This window comes from Drosophila innubila, chromosome X (genome assembly GCF_004354385.1).
Source record: "Drosophila innubila isolate TH190305 chromosome X, UK_Dinn_1.0, whole genome shotgun sequence".
NCBI lineage: Eukaryota > Metazoa > Arthropoda > Insecta > Diptera > Drosophilidae > Drosophila > Drosophila innubila.
Genome location: NC_047626.1, coordinates 26558085 through 26576594, shown reverse-complemented (window position 1 = coordinate 26576594; position 18510 = coordinate 26558085). Strand labels below are relative to the sequence as shown.

The 18510-nt window shown below is 39.2% G+C and overlaps 5 protein-coding genes across 6 annotated transcripts in view; 1 reads left to right on the top strand and 4 right to left on the bottom strand.

Annotated features, from left to right (window-relative positions):
• The window catches only part of LOC117793916 (flotillin-2), a 124947-nt gene that overhangs the window by 4322 nt on the left and 102115 nt on the right, over nt 1-18510 (top strand). The window lies entirely within an intron of this gene.
• Nucleotides 713-3668, bottom strand: LOC117784323 (glucose dehydrogenase [FAD, quinone]-like). Its single transcript, XM_034622028.1, has 3 exons — nt 3655-3668; nt 3147-3301; nt 713-2664 (listed from the first exon to the last, which is right to left on the bottom strand). Exons 1-3 carry the CDS (start codon nt 3666-3668, stop codon nt 941-943), a joined length of 1893 nt encoding a protein of 630 aa, XP_034477919.1. The 3' UTR covers nt 713-940.
• LOC117784302 (glucose dehydrogenase [FAD, quinone]) lies at nt 3834-5874 on the bottom strand. Its single transcript, XM_034622004.1, has 2 exons — nt 5703-5874; nt 3834-5647 (listed from the first exon to the last, which is right to left on the bottom strand). Exons 1-2 carry the CDS (start codon nt 5872-5874, stop codon nt 3933-3935), a joined length of 1887 nt encoding a protein of 628 aa, XP_034477895.1. The 3' UTR covers nt 3834-3932.
• LOC117793915 (glucose dehydrogenase [FAD, quinone]) lies at nt 11358-13624 on the bottom strand. Its single transcript, XM_034634360.1, has one exon. It carries the CDS (start codon nt 13441-13443, stop codon nt 11593-11595), a length of 1851 nt encoding a protein of 616 aa, XP_034490251.1. The 5' UTR covers nt 13444-13624; the 3' UTR covers nt 11358-11592.
• LOC117784247 (glucose dehydrogenase [FAD, quinone]) lies at nt 14473-16395 on the bottom strand. Its single transcript, XM_034621939.1, has one exon. The coding sequence runs from the start codon at nt 16393-16395 to the stop codon at nt 14515-14517; it is 1881 nt and encodes a 626-aa protein (XP_034477830.1). The 3' UTR covers nt 14473-14514.

Genomic DNA, 18510 nt, shown 5'->3' with positions numbered 1-18510 from the left:
TTTTTTCTATCATAGCTCAAGTAAATCACCATCGATTATTAATCAATCAAATACGCTTTTCGATTATATATTAATGTTTTGAAAGTATTTAATTTACAATATTTGGCTTATATATTTATCTTATACTAATAATACATATTTCTGTAGAAAATAATAGTTAAAGCTAAAGTAAATAATGTAATATGTTATTGTATTTATATAGAACTTAAAAGTACAAAAGCTTGGTTGAAAAAAAAAAAAATAAAAGAATGCTTTACTTAATAGTGGTTATTGCTTTTCTTTGCTTTTGTTATGCGAGCTTTGCATATGTGTATTCCCTGCTGATGCAAATTGAATATTTTGAACAACAACCAGGCTGACAACCAGGCTAAAAACAAGAACAACAACAGGAACAACAAGAACAACGATGACAACAACAAAGCAGCCGCAGCCGCAGTCGCAGCCGCAGTCTTTGCACACTGATAACCACTTGTATGCGCACCCCCAAAGTTAATATGCCGTATCTCTCTCACTCTCTTTCTCTCACTCACACACACTCTCTCCCCCAATGTCCCTCTCTTTCACACTGTGTTGAACCCATGCTTGCTTTGGGGTACAGCCAACAGCATCGCAGTCAAGTTTGCAGTTTCATGTTTTGACTATTTTATGACTGCCGCTACCGTCAAACAACCCTGTTAGATGTTGTATTTTTATCTTGTTGTTGTTGTCGTTGTTGTTGTTTCAACCCTTGTGCCTTGGGACTGGGTGAATGCACTCTGCGGCAGCTCAGGCTCAGACTTGGACTCTGACTCTGGCCAACCCCCAACTTTGCTCCCAGGCTCGTTAGGCGATTTCATTTAATTAACTTGCCCAAGCAAATAACAAGTTTGAAGCACTCCTTTCCCATCGATTTCCCTATTCCGCCATACCCATAGAATTTCTCTAAGTTCTTACTTGGCCCTCAATTCCATTCGGCCCTTATGAGGTCGGCTGCCTTCTCGCCGATCATGAAGGCCGCCGCATTTGTGTGTGCCGTGGGTGGCAATGGGATGACACTGGTGTCCACGACACGGAGTCGTCGCATGCCATGCACCTTCAGCTGGGGACTAACCACGGCTGTAGTATCACTTGCCGGTCCCATGCGGCAGGTGGCAACCTGATGATGTAATGTGTATGACAAGGTTCGTATCGAACATCTCCAATAATCATCGGATGCAAATCGATGACTCTCACAACCAGGGACTGGAATATCCAAAAGTCTAGTGCCAATTGCTTGAAGTGCTGGCATCTTTGAAATCCGTATGGATTCCTTGATTCCATCCAACAGATACTCCACATCCTCTGGGTCTATAAAGTACTTGGGATCGATTTTGGGCCAACTTAATGGATTTGCATCACGCAGCCACAGGCGACCCACAGATTTGGGATGAAATTGCATTACGAGAATCGTGAAATGATCCTGTTGGGCTCTTTCCAATTGCCTAAAAAGCTTCTCATAGACCTCGTCTTTGAAGTTGGCGCCTTGCTTAAGCGCTGTACCCTCATCACTGGCGAGACTGCCAGCCACCAGGATCAGTTCAAGATCTGGCCAATCCTTTGGTAATTCCGATCTTGGTGATTTTAGAAATGCCAAAGCCTCCACTCCGCCAATGGAGCTTATACGTGTCGCTGGATTGCCAGCCAAGAGGAAGGACAACGTATCCGGAATGCTCACACGTGTGGGAAAGAGTGTCTGTCCCGTTGTATTGGTCACAAAGGTAGGTCCAAAGTGGGACATGTGATCGTAGAGACGTTTACCCACGGGCAATGCCTGCACAAGGGGAATCCCAATGGCCTTTAGGTTATCCTCTGGCCCAATCCCCGAGAGCATCAATAGCTGTGGCGAGTTGAAGGCACCCGCCGAGAGAATAACTTCCCTGCGTGCCTTAAAGACATACTTCTTCTTTCTGTAAACGAACTCAATGCCGTAGGCGGATTTTGTGGCATCCTCGATGAGCACACGATGCACACGGGAAAAGGGGAAAATGTGCAGATTGGAGCGTTGATTGCGAATGGGACGAATGTAGGCAGAGAAGGCGCTGTGACGCCGTCCATTAATTGTGGTTGCCTGGACATAGGACACGCCCAGCTGAGATTGCCCATTGTAGTCGGTGCGAGGATGTCCCGCTTGCACCGAGGCAGCCACAAAAGCATTCACCATCTGTGTGCGGAAGCGTACATCCTCCACACTGAGTGGTCCACTGTGATTGTGATACGGCGATTGTTCCAATCCCTGCAACTGAGCCGACTCACTGCGCAGGAAATAGGGCAAGACATCGTCATAACTCCAGCCACGATTTCCCCGCTCCGCCCAGACATCAAAATCCCTTCGATTGCCACGATTGTAGATCATATAGTTAATGGAACTTGTGCCTCCTAAGACTTTACCTCTTGGCAGGGCACATTCCCGATTATGCATGCCGAAACAGGCGAGACGCTGTGGCACGGACTTGTAGTTCCAATTGGAGGCGGTCAACTGCAGATGCCCGGCCAGAACTGGCGTTAAATGTGCCAAGCTCTCCACCCCGCCAGCTTCAATGAGGGCCACACGCCAGTTGGGATTCTCGGAGAGACGCGCAGCCAAAGTGCAGCCAGCTGCTCCAGCTCCAACGACTATAAAATCATAGCTGGCTAGATGCTGAGGCACTGCAATGAAATATAATTTTAATTTATTTTAAATTATCACAAGTTCGAATTTTAAAAAATTTACAATTTAGAATTTCAGTGAATAAAATCACTCGACACAAAGTTATTAACAATTAAAATTGGTAAAAGAATACAAAACAATAAAAAATTTTTAATTTTTGAATAATACAATATTGCTTTCAAGTTTTAAAGAAAATCCACTCAGATCAATAATTATAATAAAATTTGTACTGATGTAATTCATTTAATTTTAAAGTCAAGCTATAGAAGAATGCAATGAAGTATTTAGGAATAAGAAAAATTTTTTCTGTGCTTTGAATTTTTGTAACATTCTGCTACGAAAATGGGTTAAGTTGTGTTTGGCGCTTAAGATAATTTTAACGCCTAACTAGATCTGTATAATTCTCGAAGCTTAGTAAAAATTGCTGTAGTAATTCATTTCGCACATTTTGCTATATACAACACTTTAGATTTGTACTTACCATTGGGATGTAATGCCAGCTCCAGAAGATTAGCAAATCCCAGTTGCCGCAGCTGCTCCAACAGTTGAGGATTCGCCAAGCTGCCGACAGCCAAAAGCGTTGTTAGCAGCGCCACGTGATACATTTCAATGAAAATAACCGAAACGCGATTGACGCTTATAAGACAACAATTTTGAACAATTAGAGCTCAAAGCTTCCAAAAAAAAAAATAACTAAATAAAAAGTCAATTACGAACCGGGTTTTGGCTCGTACTCGATTCTGTCTTGAATGGATAATTTAATCGTACTCACGTGTGACTAAAATTAAATCGTATTTGTGTAATTGTCTTCTATCTTTCACAATCTTGTCTTTCTCTAACTACCTTCCTTAAATAGATCAAAAAAAAAAAATAACTTAATCAGCTTATACCCTTATTAAATTGGTGAATTTGAAAATATATAATAATAAATTAAAAGAATAATTGTTGAAGAGTTCATTATTTTATAGAAACATTAATTTCTTCCAAACCTATTAGCGAACATTTCATTACATAGTTTACTATGACAACAATGTTTACATTTGTGGGTTCAGTAGATACTAAGCCCTCCGAAACTGAAACTGAAGTCATCACTGACTATAGTTATCGATTGTGTAAAAGCTGAAAACCCGTCAGACTTGTTCTTAATTTTAAAACTTTCGACTCGCATTTTATTGACCCAAATAAATATAAATAAATACTTTATTATATACTATTTATATGTATATTAAAATCATAACAATCGCTTGAGTGTCCGTCCAGTTGTTAGTCAATTCCATTCGGCCCTTATGAGGTCGGCTGCCTTCTCGCCGATCATGAAGGCCGCTGCATTTGTGTGTGCTGTGGGTGGCAATGGGATGACACTGGTGTCCACGACACGGAGTCGTCGCATGCCATGCACCTTCAGTTGGGGACTAACCACGGCTGTAGTATCACTTGCCGGTCCCATGCGGCAGGTGGCAACCTGATGATGTAAAGTGTATGACAAGGTTCGTATCGAACATCTCCAATAATCATCGGATCCAAATCGATGACTCTCGCAGCCAGGGACAGGAATATCCAGTAGTCTAGTGCCAATTGCTTGAAGTGCTGGCATCTTTGAAATCCGTATGGATTCCTTAATGCCCTCCAGCAACTCCTCCACATCCTGTTCGACCTTGAAGTACTTGGGATCAATGCGTGGCCATTCGAGGGGATTGCGTGTATGGAGCCAAAGACGTCCAACGGACTTCGGCTTAAACTGCATGATCAGAAAACTGAAATGATCCTGTTGACTACGCGTGAGATCACGATACATTTTGTTGTAGATTTCAGGCTTAAAGTTGGCGCCACGTGCTAGTGCAGTTCCTTCATCGCTGGCCAGACTTCCGGCTACCTGGATGAGCTCAATATCTGGCTGCTTGGCGTGAGATTTTGCCGTTGGCACCTTAATGAATGTGAGAGTCTCAACGCCACCAATGCTGGAGACCAAGGTGTCTGCACGTCCCAGCAGAAAATCGCCAATCCTCTGGGGCGTCAAGCGGGAGGTGAAGAGTGTCTGTCCCGTCGTATTGGTCACAAAGGTGGGTCCAAAATGACACATGTGATCGTAGAGGCGTTTACCCACGGGCAATGCCTGCACCAGGGGAATCCCAATGGCCTTTAGGTTATCCTCTGGCCCAATCCCCGAAAGCATCAATAGCTGTGGCGAGTTGAAGGCACCCGCCGAGAGAATAACTTCCTTGCGTGCTCGTATCTGATACTGAATGCCAGCATGTCGCACCTCGACGCCATAGGCCGACTTGGTCGCCTTATCGATGAGGATGCGAGTGACCCTTGCCATTGTCAGAATGTGCAAATTCTTGCGATGCGCACGCACTGGCTCAATGTAGGCCCGAAAGGCGCTGTGTCTCCTGCCCTTGAGCGTGTTGGCCTGAACATAGGATACTCCCAATTGGGACTCCCCATTGTAGTCGGTGCGTGGATGTCCCGCCTCTTGAGCAGCGCGCAGATACGAGTGGGACAATGTGGAGCGATACCGTACATCCTCCACACTGAGTGGTCCACTGTGATTGTGATACGGCGATTGTTCCAATCCCTGCAACTGAGCCGACTCACTGCGCAGGAAATAGGGCAAGACATCGTCATAACTCCAGCCATGATTTCCTCGCTCCGCCCAGACATCAAAATCCCGTCGATTGCCACGATTGTAGATCATAAAGTTAATGGAACTTGTGCCTCCCAAGACCTTGCCCCTTGGCAGGGCACATTCCCGATTGTGCATGCCAAAACAGGCGAGACGCTGTGGCACGGATTTGTAGTTCCAATTGGAGGCGGTTAACTGTAGAGAGGGCGCCATCAACGGCACCAGATGCATTAGGTTCTCAACGCCACCTGCCTCAATGAGATAGACGCTCCAGTTGGGATTCTCCGAGAGACGTGCAGCCAAAGTGCAGCCAGCTGCTCCAGCGCCCACCACAATGAAGTCGTACTTTGATAGCGGCACTGTCAGTAAAGTCTGGTTTAATTATTATTTATTTTAAATAATTGTTATACTTACAATCGCTGTACAGCGGCAGCTTGACCACATTTCCCAAGCCAAGTTGTCGCAATTGTTCAATATTGTTTTGTGCTCCTTCTGTCGTTGTTGTTCTTCTTGCTGCTGTTGTTGTTGCCACCGTCAGGGCCAAGGCCAAGAAAAGTGGCAACTGTTTAAGCTGCTGTCTGCACATATTCTCGATGATCCGCTCACTAAGCTTATTCTCTGGCGACTGTGTCGTTTACATTTGGCTTCTGGTCCATTTCGATTTGAATGCTGGCTTCGCACAGTGGTACAAAGTGAATTAAATTGATTTGTAAAATAAATTAGTATTTCTCTATTAATTTCTAATTCAATTTACCATTTTATTTTTTACTTTTCCATTGTCTCTTTTAATGTTTATTATAAGATTTCGCTTATTTTACTTTCAGTAATTATATACTAAACTTTACAATACTATACATAAGTATAGTATTTTTCTATACTTGATTAGTGTCCTTCACGGTGTGTTTAAATAAAGATTGATTTTTAATTTTAATTTTGATTTTACCTGCTTATCACTTTATTTTATTTTCTACATGGTCAAATAACTTTTGGATTCCTATTAGGTGTGATCTACAAATCTCTAACAGAGCTAAAGCAACCCAAAACCAATTGTTGGTATTCCTGAAAACAAAAAACCATTGCTTTCAAATGTCTAAAAAATTCTTAAATATTATTATTAAATTAAAATTAAGGCTGCAAACCTCCAACATTTTGTTAAAGGTTCGGTTCGGCGGTTCGAACCATAAAGCAAGACATCGATTTGGTTCGCGAATTGGTTTATATATCCCCTGAACCCAAGGTTAAGGTTCGAACATTGGTTCAATTTCATACAAAAAAATATTTGTACTGTTAAACATTTTTCTCTGTATTTTAAACTAATTAATTAATTTATTTTTTTTAAAGAAATCAAGGATTGATGATAATTTAAATTAATTTGAAGATTTAAATATGACTTATTTTAATCCGAAGTCTTAAATAATTGCGTAATATTAGAAAACTATAAAATTTATGTAATTATTTATTTTTTTGAAACGAATCTTTTATTTTAGAAAGCGGTTCGCTTTTGGTTCGGGCTCGCAAAGTAAATAATTTTTAGGGTTCGGCTCATGAGCCGGTTAAGGCTGCTTAATAACCCGAACCGAACCGGTTCTACGAGGTTCGGTTCAAAACCGGTTTGCAGCCATGATTAAAATATCTTTAAGGTGAATAAAAACGCATAAAATATATGTTCGAAAATATTAGATTTCTAATATTTTAGGAACACCAACATTTCGAACAGTTGTTTTCAAAAACATTTCACTTAAGAATCTCTAGAGATTTCTGGAACACACCTGTATGTCTTTCAGTTTACTATATTTGATATCTATGCCCTCCATAGCTACTTTATTTCAAGAATTATTATGGTTATCTCAATATTTTCCATATGATTAGACAAGCTTTAAGCTTGTGATTTATATGAATGTGAGTGAATATTGTATTTGCGACGTATTTAGCATGTGTGTACTCATTCTCACTGAAAGTTGTACAATTTAATATGAGTGCAACATTTTTGTTGTACACTTACTCACTGTAAAATGAATGAAGGTGTTTGTATTATTTATTTTTTTTCAATTTATACACAAAATGTGAATATATTAAACAGTTGTACCCAACCTGATAAATATTTATACAATGAGAACAGGGTACAATAAATTTTGAGTACCGTTAACGGGTAGTCACTTTAATTTGAAAAATGAACATAATCATGGTCTCTATTCTTTATGTCTTTCATGATCTCTTCAAGCCTAATTAATTTATCTATTAGTTTATCAAAAGTAACCGAATTTTTTTGGTTTTTTTTTTTTTTTTTGCCGTTTTTTATAGTATTTGAACCACTGTGCATCGTTGACTTCGATGTGGCTTCTGCTTGACTCGGTTTGGTGCTAAACTCATCTTTGTTTTATCTGAGGCTCAGCTCATTTTATTACCAGCTGCCTATTAACGCTTTCTATCTAGCTTTGACTTATCTACTCTTTCATTCTTCCTTCTCTCCACTTCACTTGACTTTGCTCTAAGAGTCAGACGATTGGCATTTTGATGGCTCCTCTAAAATTTTATTTTTGCTTAGATTTTCTTCCAGTTCTGTAAGCTGCTGATTCTGGTTCTGTTTATGATGTTTGTATCTTTATCTGCGGAAACTATAAACACTTAACGGCAATCGCAAAAACTCGCAACTTTTTTGTGACTCGCACTTTGAATCCGACTCTTTCTTTGACTTTGCCTAGCTTCGTTCAAGGGGCTCATTAGTTGGCAACCCTATAAGTCACCCCATAAAATACTAGCATTTTATTATTATTATTATTTTTTATTTTGTCTCGTTTTTTTTTGTGTTGTAGCGCTTGTTTCCCATGACAAAGTTGAAAGAAAACATAATTACGAAAAGAGTAGCGCATGAAAATAGCTACGAGTGACGACATTTGAATACCCTTTATATTTTAAAATAAATATCTGATTTTTAATTAAGTAATTTCAGTACAATATTTATGCTAGAAAGTTAATATTTTGGTCGAAGGTTGAAAATCGAGCAAAGAAAACACGCCATATTATATTACTTTAAATTTATTGGTTGAACTTATTCAACATATTGAAATAAAAATCCCATCTCTACCATTTTTTACTTTATTTTTATTATTTTCTTTTATGGCATAATTCAAATGTATTTTTTATAAATTATAAAAAAAATAAAATATGTTACTTAAGTGTAAACATTAATTACATTTAATTTATACATCCTTCCCTTTAAAAGATAAATTTGGTTTTCAAATCTGTAATTTGTCAGAGTAGTGCGTCAAATAAGCTGAGAGCCACTGTATTTGCAGTTTGTCGGCTGGCAAAATTCTCCCTAAAAGCATTAACAAATTTGTTTAACAAAATTAATATAACCTTTGTTAGGGTAAACTGGAACGCATCGTGCGCAATCAGTGGAGATTAAACGGCTTTAGACTGGCAGCCACCCTAAGCCTGGACTCCCTGATTCCCACTTCCCTCATGCGATTATTCTTCAGTTTTTGCAGGGTTGTCAACGTTGCCAATGCAGCAGTCAACGCTAGATTTGGTTAGCTCAACTGCAGCGGAAACAAACAATCAACCCCTCAGGTCTCAGTCCAACCAACAGACATGACCACACCTCCCCTTTGATGAGCCCCTTTTGTTGGGTCCAGCATATTGAAAATAAGTATGGAATTGCATCCCACTCTCTAGACATCCACTTGTAAATCTGGCAACTGGGGAAGCAACTTTTTGATCCACCTCTGTCCAGGCACCTGTCCAATTCCCCAGCAAAGATTACACCCATGAATATTTGATGCTTTGATAATGAAAACGCCAACATTGTGTGTAAAAAAAGGACAAAGTAACCACACAGATGAAATTTGCATTAAAACCATTCCCCCCTTAAAACTTTATCCTGACAATGTTTTCAAAATAAAGGTTGTCCGTTGCTAGACAACTTTAATAAAATTACGATGAATTTCAAATTAAATTGAATGGAATTGGATATGTTTAGAGCTAAATAGAGGAAATTGAACAAACATATTGATATCCTGCAAAAATCCTTTAAGCTAGAGCTAAAGTTTAGCTATACAGAAGCTTTCAAGTAAATTTGTGATTATTTATATTAATATATTTTACATGCCGGCGGAAAAATTGAAAACTTTGTTGTAACTTAATTTATTAATATGTTTTGAGTTTTAATATGTTTTGAGTTCAATATTAAACGATTTGATCAATTTTTGTAAAAAATAGGAAATTTTACATTTATTTCGAATAAGCTTGAACTAGCTGTTACTTACTCAATACATATGCGATCTTTTGTCTCGTAAATCTACATTAAAAGCTTTATATTAAGCTGAGCTTTCAAGTTCTACTAAAAGTATGCAATGCACTTGCTTTTAGAATTGGTTTAAAAGTAGAAGACCAAAGAGACTTACATAAATAAATACTGATTAAAAGAATACTTTATTAAGATTCAATAAATTTAGGTTTAGCTTTTAAAAATATTAGCAACAGTATAGTAAAGGTCTTAATGGGTAAGCTTAAAGCTTTAAGTAGCGTAAAGAAAGCTTTTCATACAAGCACAAAGTCAAATTAATGCTAATGCATAATTTTAAGCGCCGCATAGGAAATGACTGAAAATGATGGATGATTAGATAATTTGACGTATAAAATTATACACATATCTATTGTGAATACATACATACATAAGGTGAATTTTCTGGTACTTTAGTTGATTGGCCAAATCAAGGTAAAGTCAGAACCTGCGGCAAAGTAATAAAGAGTCGGAAACGTTAAAACAAATGTGCAACAATTACGTGCATAGGCAACAACTTAGCCATCAAATTAGATAAAAAATATTCGAATTATAGCTTAACTAGCAAATACCCTATACTTTAGAACAAACTTTGTAAATGACACAATATTATACAGCATGAACAATATAATCGAGTTTATGGGACGAGCTAACCAATTTGTAAACTACAGGGTATTCGAATAAAGTTTGAAATCATTTCCGCAACAATAAAAGTCGAGAAACAGCATTAAATAAATCAAAACAATCGGCGCTTGAATTTGAACAAAATCTCAGACTTCATGGCTTTTTATTTGATGATAGTGTTGTTAGGATTTTGCTATTGTCGTTTGCTGTTGTTGTTATTTGATTAGCATGAAAATTGGCAAACAAGAAAACAGAAAAAACTAAAATTAAAACTAGGTAAGAAAAGATATAAAAAAAAAAAACAATGAGAACATATGTCTATAGGTTGAGCCAAAGAGACAGAAATTGAAAATTGAGACAGAAAACGCGTCAGAAAAAGAAACAAAAAAAAAGACGGGTGAAATCAAATCAAATAAAATAAAATGGAATACAATGTCAATGTCAAAACTCGTCAAAAGTGAGGCTTAACTGCATTCCGTACTGTCAGTGAAGTCATAATTGGTGTGGAAATGTATTAATGGCGTGTTTTGTATATTATCGTTATATATTTATCCCTTTTTTTGTTAAGGGCTTGATGTGAAATATTTCTTTTATTATTTTATCTTTTTTATGTATATTATTTATTTTTTTTTTCCATGAATTAAAATAGATAGATTACTATTGTTTCCCGAAATTCGGTTTACTTTGTTGTAGCTTTTCATCTTCGACTTTCGCCTAGGAGAATAATGATCTATTACTTTGGAAAACCTATAAATATTTTCTTACATAAATCACAAATTGATATGTTTTTGCGGTTTGGCTTTTCTAATGACGCTGATATAATATATAAAACAATTTTCTTTTGTTTAACCGCGTCATTTAATATATTTGAACTTTTATGAGATTTGTAAGAGTTTTTTTCCAAATGAGTTCAGAAGATTCACGTTAATTTGTTGCACTCAATAGCTAAAAAAATAGATAAATTTGTTATTTCGATTCCAGTGTGTTGTACTCATAATCTCAACGCATTTCAGTTGTAATATAGGTGGAACATAACATTGACCTCAACATTTGATATTAATGTGCTGATCAGTCGATGTACCTGAAACGTTATCTGAAATAATATTCGAAATCTTTTTGTAAGGATAACCTGTTTTTCCAAATGGCAAATGTCAGTTGAGTATAATTTCATAACTAAATACATGTATTTAATGTTTTATTTATTACTTAGAAACTAGCTTAGATTAGAATCAGTTCATTATTATTATTATGCGAAGAAGTGGATAGAAAACTAACTGAAGCCCCGTTCATTGAGATTGAAGGTTTAAAAGAACAGAATCTTAACAGGCACTTGGCTTTGCTTAGAACGGAGCTTAAACCTGATGTGATACCTAAAATAATGTAGTCATATGTTGCTTAATTGATAAAGCCATGATCTTGTTTGATTATATCGGCGGCTTTTTCGGCAATCATGAAGACGGGTCCATTCGGATGTCCGGCTATAATCTCGGGCATAATGCTGGCATCCGCAACACGCAGATTCTTTATGCCATGAACTCGAAGTCGAGCATCGACGACAGCAGCACGATCGGATTTGGGTCCCATTTTGGCGGTGCCCGAATAGTGATAGATGGTGAATGTGAAGTGACGGACATAGCAGGCCCAATAGGCCCAACTCTTGTAGGGATGCTGCTTGCAGGTGGGAATCTTTCTCTCCCAGAGCTTGGCATTGATGTTCTTCATGGCATTTTGATCCATTAGGCTGATAGCTTTGAGAAGACCACGCACAGATATATCCACATCATAGGGATGCGAGAAATAATTGGCATGTATCAGGGGATATTTGAAGGGATCTGTGCTCTTCAGCATGATGCGTCCCCGGCTCTTGGGTCGCAATATCATTGGAAAGATCATGAAGGCATTAAGAGACTTGTCCTCGATCTCAGCGAATATTGAATCGTATATAGACTTCTTAAGGCCAAAGGCACGGGATATTGCCGGATTGGAGGACATCGATCCGCCCACCAGAAATAGCTCAATATCAGGCCAACCATCTGCGTCACGCTCATGATCCAGATCCCAGAAAGCGATCGCCTCACAGCCACCAGGTGATCCATAAGGTCCCTCCATTCGATTGTATCTCGTCAGCCACGATGGATTAGCAAAATCTTCAAACTTCAGCGATGTGGCATTCGTTGTGAATGTCACAGCTGGCGCCGTATGATCCTGCAGATTATAGCCCACAGCCAGATCCACAATGGGCTTAATGCCCACCTCTCGAAGATGCTTAGCTGGACCAACTCCAGACAACATGAGCAGCTGAGGGGTATTAATGGCGCCCGCTGAGACAATCACCTCCTTCCTGGCGAGCACCTTCTGCATGCGTCCATCGGTTTGCACCATAATGCCATAGGCGGTCTTTGTCTGCGGATCGATGAGCACACGGGTCACCAGAGCATTCTTCTTCACATGGAGATTGTGACGTTTTCCCTTCAGGGGATAGAGATAGGCGCGATTGGAGCTCCAACGGGTCGAATTGCGGGTGGTTGTGTGCAGATAGGCGACGCCATTTTGAATGCGTCCATTGTAGTCACGATACTTGAGACCATCCTGTTGTGCCGCATCGACAAAAGCGTCTGCAATCTTGGAACGCCAATTGACATAACTAATTTTTACAGGACCATTTCGTCCAACATAGTCCTCCTCAGCATCTGGCACGCTGCTGCCCTCGTACTTCTTGAAATAAGGCAAGACATCCTTCCAGCTCCACCCGGTATTTCCCAGTTCAGCCCACCGATCGTAATCCCGTCTATTCCCACGAGTATACATCATGTAATTAAGGACGCTAGATCCGCCCATCACTTTACCACGCGGCCAATTGCAGCGATTATTGTTCATCGCAAGACATGCATGATCCGAGGGTTGAGTACGATATTTCCAATTCATTTCGCCGAGTTGTAGGAAATGTGCAACAATCGGTACATCCATAACTAGACGTTCGGGTCCGCCTGCCTCCAGGAGTAGCACCTTCCACTTGGGATTCTCAGAGAGACGTGCGGCCAGAGCACAGCCAGCGGTGCCTGCCCCAACGACAATGAAATCATATTCACTTTCCAGTTGATTGGTGTTATCATAGTTCTCCAGCTCGACATCCGATTGACCGCGTCGCAGAAAATTGATTGTCTCCAAGAGAACGTTGCCTTCTTGGCCGGCAACCAAAGACAAACAACCGGCTAACAGCACACATAAATTCCATTTGCTAGTCATGCTAGACACTTCTTAACACTTCTTTGCAACAACAACAACAACCAAAAAAAAAAGACAAGTCAAAACGAAACCGAAATATAATTAAATTTATCGTAAAAAAATATGTTTTCGATACAAAAAAAAAAAAAAATCACGCTGCCTTTTGGACTGATCGCGCATGCGTGGCCCGTGCCGTTGTCGTTGTGATCTTGCCCAATCGGACTCGTAACTAGTAATGCTGACAATCGCTCTAGTCAAGTTCAATTTAATATTAAATATAAGCGTCGATCCGCCGTACCTAAGTCGTTGTTGCCGAATCGCTTTTGCGAATCTTTTCGGCTCTGGGCTCGATCGACGATCGTTTATAATGTTGTTGTTGTTGATGTTGTTGTTAACGATTTAGTTGCCAAGAATCTTCAGCTTCAGCTTGAGCTTGGCATGACTGTGGACACGTTCACATTAAAATTGAAAGCCTGACATTGACTTGAGCTCACTGATCGTTCACACGATCGCAACTCGAGCATTGACCAAATTGCGGAAGCTACGCAGAGTAAAGCTATGCAGTTTACGGGCCAACTTGCCAAACACAGTTAAAGGGCATATTTAGGGCCAACGCTTTACGATCATCGATCGATCGAATCGAACGATCCATCCATCGAATCTTCTTCTTCGATGCGGAACACGCGTGCAACTCATTTTTATTAGCAACAATATGTCAACCCACAACAAGATCAAAATAACAAAAGAAAAGAGAAGTTATCTTCCACACTTCGAAGCTTTGATGCACTGTAGATTTAAAAAAATAATGATTTTCTTAAAAAAAAAATACAATTTTCTGCAGCAAATTTAAACAAAATAGCTTTAATACTAATTGACTAGAATTGGGCGAAACTTAGCCAATTGAGTACATATATAAATATATATATTCTATGGTTTCTGTTATACCTTTTTTAGTGTCTTACATAGTATACGAAAAATTTATAATACCATCTGCAAGAGTATAAAAGCAAAAAATGGGAAAATTGATGAAAACGATCGACAAGATCACAGTGAAATCAATCTTGAAAGTGGCAAGAATTTATATTTATTGTTCTAGTTGCGGTAGTTGTGATCTTGTTTAATCATATCGGCGGCCTTCTCGGCTATTAAATAGACTGGCCCATTAGGATGGCCGGACACCAGATAGGGCATTATGCTGGCATCCACGACACGTAGTTGTCCAATGCCATGGACACGTAGACGGGCATCGACAACGGCACTGGGATCACAGCGTGGTCCCATTTTGGCAGTGCCCGAATAATGATAGATCGTAAATGTTAAGTGTCGAGCATGACATTCCCAATATTTGGCACTCATCCATTCATGTTGACTACAACCCGGTATTTGTTTATCCAACACTTTTGCATTGATCGCCCGAAAAGCGGGCATATCGATTAGACTCACCGCCTTTTGGATGCCACGTACTGTAATATTCATATCATAGGGATGGGAAAAGTAATTGGCATAGATCAGGGGATGTACAAGGGGGTTACGACTGCGCAACTTAATACGACCTCGACTCTTGGCTCGCAATATCATGGGAAAGATCATGAAAGTGTTAGTACCCTTGCGCTCCAAATCTCCGTAGATTGCCTCATAAATTTCCGGCCTTAGACCGAAAGTCAATCTCAATGCGGGATTAAAACTTAAACTGCTTGCCGAGAAAAAGAGTTCCATATCGGCCCAACCCTTAGCACGTGATTCATCGTCCAAGGCATAGAATGAAATGGCCTCGACGCCACCAGGAATCCTCATTGGACCACGACCACGCAAATAATTGCCGACAGATTCGGTGGTCAGTATTTGACTAAGTTTTAGCGATGAAGCATTACTCACAAAGGTTACACCGGGTGCCGTATGATCCTGCAGATTGTAGCCCACAGCCAGATTCACAATGGGCTTAATGCCCACCTCTCGAAGATGCTTAGCTGGACCAACTCCAGACAACATGAGCAGCTGAGGGGTATTAATGGCTCCCGCTGAGACAATCACTTCCTTCCTGGCGAGCACCTTCTGCATGCGTCCATCGGTTTGCACCATGATGCCATAGGCGGTCTTTGTCTGCGGATCGATGAGCACACGGGTCACCAGAGCATTCTTCTTCACATGAAGATTGCGACGTTTTCCCTTCAGGGGATAGAGATAGGCACGATTGGAGCTCCAGCGTGTCTCATTGTATATGTTCGCCTGTAGATAGGAGACTCTCAGTTGATGCTCGCCGTTGTAGTCGCCGCGTTGTTGACCCGCCTGCTCTGAGGCGGTAATAAACGCATCGGCGATCGGTGTGCGGTCCATTGCGTAGCTGATCTTCACAGGTCCACGTAGGCCGGGCTTGGCATGCCCCGTGTCCGCATCGGGTATGCGTGATCCTTCGTACTTTCGAAAATATGGCAAGAGCTCCTCATAGCTCCAGCCGGGATTTCCCAAGCTAGACCAGCGATCATAGTCCATTTTATTCGCTCGTGTATACATCATATAGTTGAGCACGGAACTGCCTCCCATCACCTTGCCACGTGGCCAGTTGCAGCGATTGTCTCTCATGGCCAGGCAATAGCTGGAGGATCGCTCAGTTCGATATTTCCAGTTCATTTCACCAAGCTGCAAATAATGCGCCAAAACTGGCATATCCATAATATAACTCTCGGGACCGCCTGCCTCGAGAAGTAGCACCTTCCACATGGGATTCTCGGAGAGACGTGCGGCCAGAGCACATCCGGCAGTTCCAGCGCCGACAACAATGAAATCATATTCACCAAGAAGCTTGTCACGATCATCTAACGCCTCGAGAGACATTTGAGCTGCGCCACGTTGCAGTAACTCGACCGCATCGAAGAGCGCATTGCCGTGTAGACTCTGAGCCACAGCTGCACCACTGAAGCACCACAGGCTCAATCCCGACAGCAATGCTAATCGCACGGCTAATTCTATTCGCATCTCCGTCAAGATCCAGACAGCAACGCTTACAGCAATCGACTAAAACAATCATTAATCCGGCCTTAGATCTTTATTAAATTTTTTTAATAGTATTCAATACATTTTTGCTGTAATGAACCTACGGGGGAAGGTAGGGGCAGGGTATCTATTAGAAGACAGCTGTGTGTATGGATTCTTTCAAGTAACGTAGTAATTGAATAACTCATTTCTTAATTGCTCGCGCCTGTAACAAATTATATCTAAAGGTTTTAAAGTATTCTTATTCATCGATATAGTATATAGATCGTGCTAGATACAGCTTAGAGAGAGATTTTGTTACAGACAGAGAGACAAATAAAGAGATAGCGAGACCATAACCTAAGACAATATTCCAATGTTCTATTTACGGTGTAGGGTGGGGGTTAGCGTATCTATTAGAAAACAGGTGTGTCTAAGAACTCTAACGTGAACTGAATACCTCATTTCTTACAGTTTCTAATCCTTAGATCTTAAAGTAATGAAAGCTCAAGAAATTTAGGAATAATATACAAATTAAATAATAAAAAACAATAAGATTAATTCTCAATTGCTTGTATTTTCAACTCTTTAGATCTGAAAATAATGCACTGTCGATAAGAAAAAGATTTTCTTACAGATTGAGAGACAATAACTCAAGAGTCAATGCTGATAAAAACGTTGACTATTTATATTTGACTGGAATATATTAAAATATATTTTCATTTAAATCTTATGTTTAATCGGAATGTCGAAATCTAATGAAAAAAATAATATTGTATAATCTTATATTTTTATTTTTCAGCTTGAAATTATTTCTTTATATCTAAAATTTTAACCAATAAATTGCTAATATAGATAATAAGCTCTGCTTTACTTAATTAAAGTTTTCTCTTTTATAATTAGTTATATTAAAATTAAAAATAATAAATTATATTAAAGTTAAATGCGAGAATAATTTATTATTTGCAATTTTTAATAATTTTAAACTATATTTAAATATTAATTAAATATTTAAATTTTGAATAGCTTAAAGAATATATGAAATAGCTGTATTGAAAATAATAATATCTTTAAATTAATAGCAGAGAATTGTTAATATTCTATACCAGTTTTATAATAATATGAAAATGTGGAGAGCATAATGTGAACTATAAAAGTGAATTAGGGTTTTCACTTGACAACAACAACTTGTACTGAGAAATTTCCTGGCAGGGTGAGACCCTTGACTTCGAAAAGTCAGGCACATATGCCCATGTAAAGATGATAAAAAACACGATTAAAAGTCGATAATTTCAATCGAAAGTTAGTATTTTTGGCATATTTTAGTGTAAAAGTTTTGACAACACTTATTTAGCGACGTCACGACACAAAAGCATTTGTTTGATTGTAGGAAAATTTTTAAACATTGTTTGCAAGTCGAAACAATACAAAATTAACGGTATTTTCATATTTTATAAATATATAAATTGTTTATAATGGGCGCATCGAATAAAAATAATTTAAAAACATTGAAAGATTTGAACCGGCAACTTTTGCACGTAGATCATCAACTCTAGCATCTAGACTACCAGGTAGCTCAAACATGTTAAAACCAAATTATAAAACTGAAATACAAATTCCTGGGCAGGGCTGAAATGTAAAGGGACGTTCACGATTTCAGCAATGCACATGTGCCCGCTGCCATGCTGCCACTGTGAAGTGAACACCCTAAATGTATTCTGAATTGCTCTCGGTTTTTTGTTTAATATACAGAGACACTTGCTAGCTGACTGTGTTGTTTGAAGTAACTTTGTTATTTAATGAATCTGCAATTTAATGCATCAACTCCCGCCTGTATATGCATGCACATTCTCGTTACATTGTCTAATTATTTCCGTTTGCATGGGAATAACATTAAAACAGAATGGCCTCTGTTTGAGGCAGACATAGAGAAACCACAGAATTTTGGGCGGCAATTCAACTTGATCCACTCGACTGAATACACATGACATACTAAAATATATTATTTTAAAGTTGGTTTAAGATCTTGTTAGTTACTCTGAGTTAGTTAAAGTCTCTGTGGGTTGTTGTCTTCTTACATGACAGACTGAAAGTGCTCAGCCTATGAAGAAGGTTGCT

Excerpts from the sequence above, each read along its gene's own strand:
- LOC117784323 (XM_034622028.1), bottom strand. Across the intron at positions 2,665-3,146 it reads GCTGGCATTACATCCCAATG|TGCCTCAGCATCTAGCCAGC; the intron begins GTAAGTACAAAT and ends ATTTCATTGCAG.
- LOC117784302 (XM_034622004.1), bottom strand. The coding sequence starts at position 5,874 with ATGTGCAGACAGCAGCTTAAACAGTTGCCACTTTTCTTGGCCTTGGCC. Across the intron at positions 5,648-5,702 it reads GCTGCCGCTGTACAGCGATT|TGCCGCTATCAAAGTACGAC; the intron begins GTAAGTATAACA and ends CTTTACTGACAG.
- LOC117793915 (XM_034634360.1), bottom strand. The coding sequence starts at position 13,443 with ATGACTAGCAAATGGAATTTATGTGTGCTGTTAGCCGGTTGTTTGTCT.
- LOC117784247 (XM_034621939.1), bottom strand. The coding sequence starts at position 16,395 with ATGCGAATAGAATTAGCCGTGCGATTAGCATTGCTGTCGGGATTGAGC.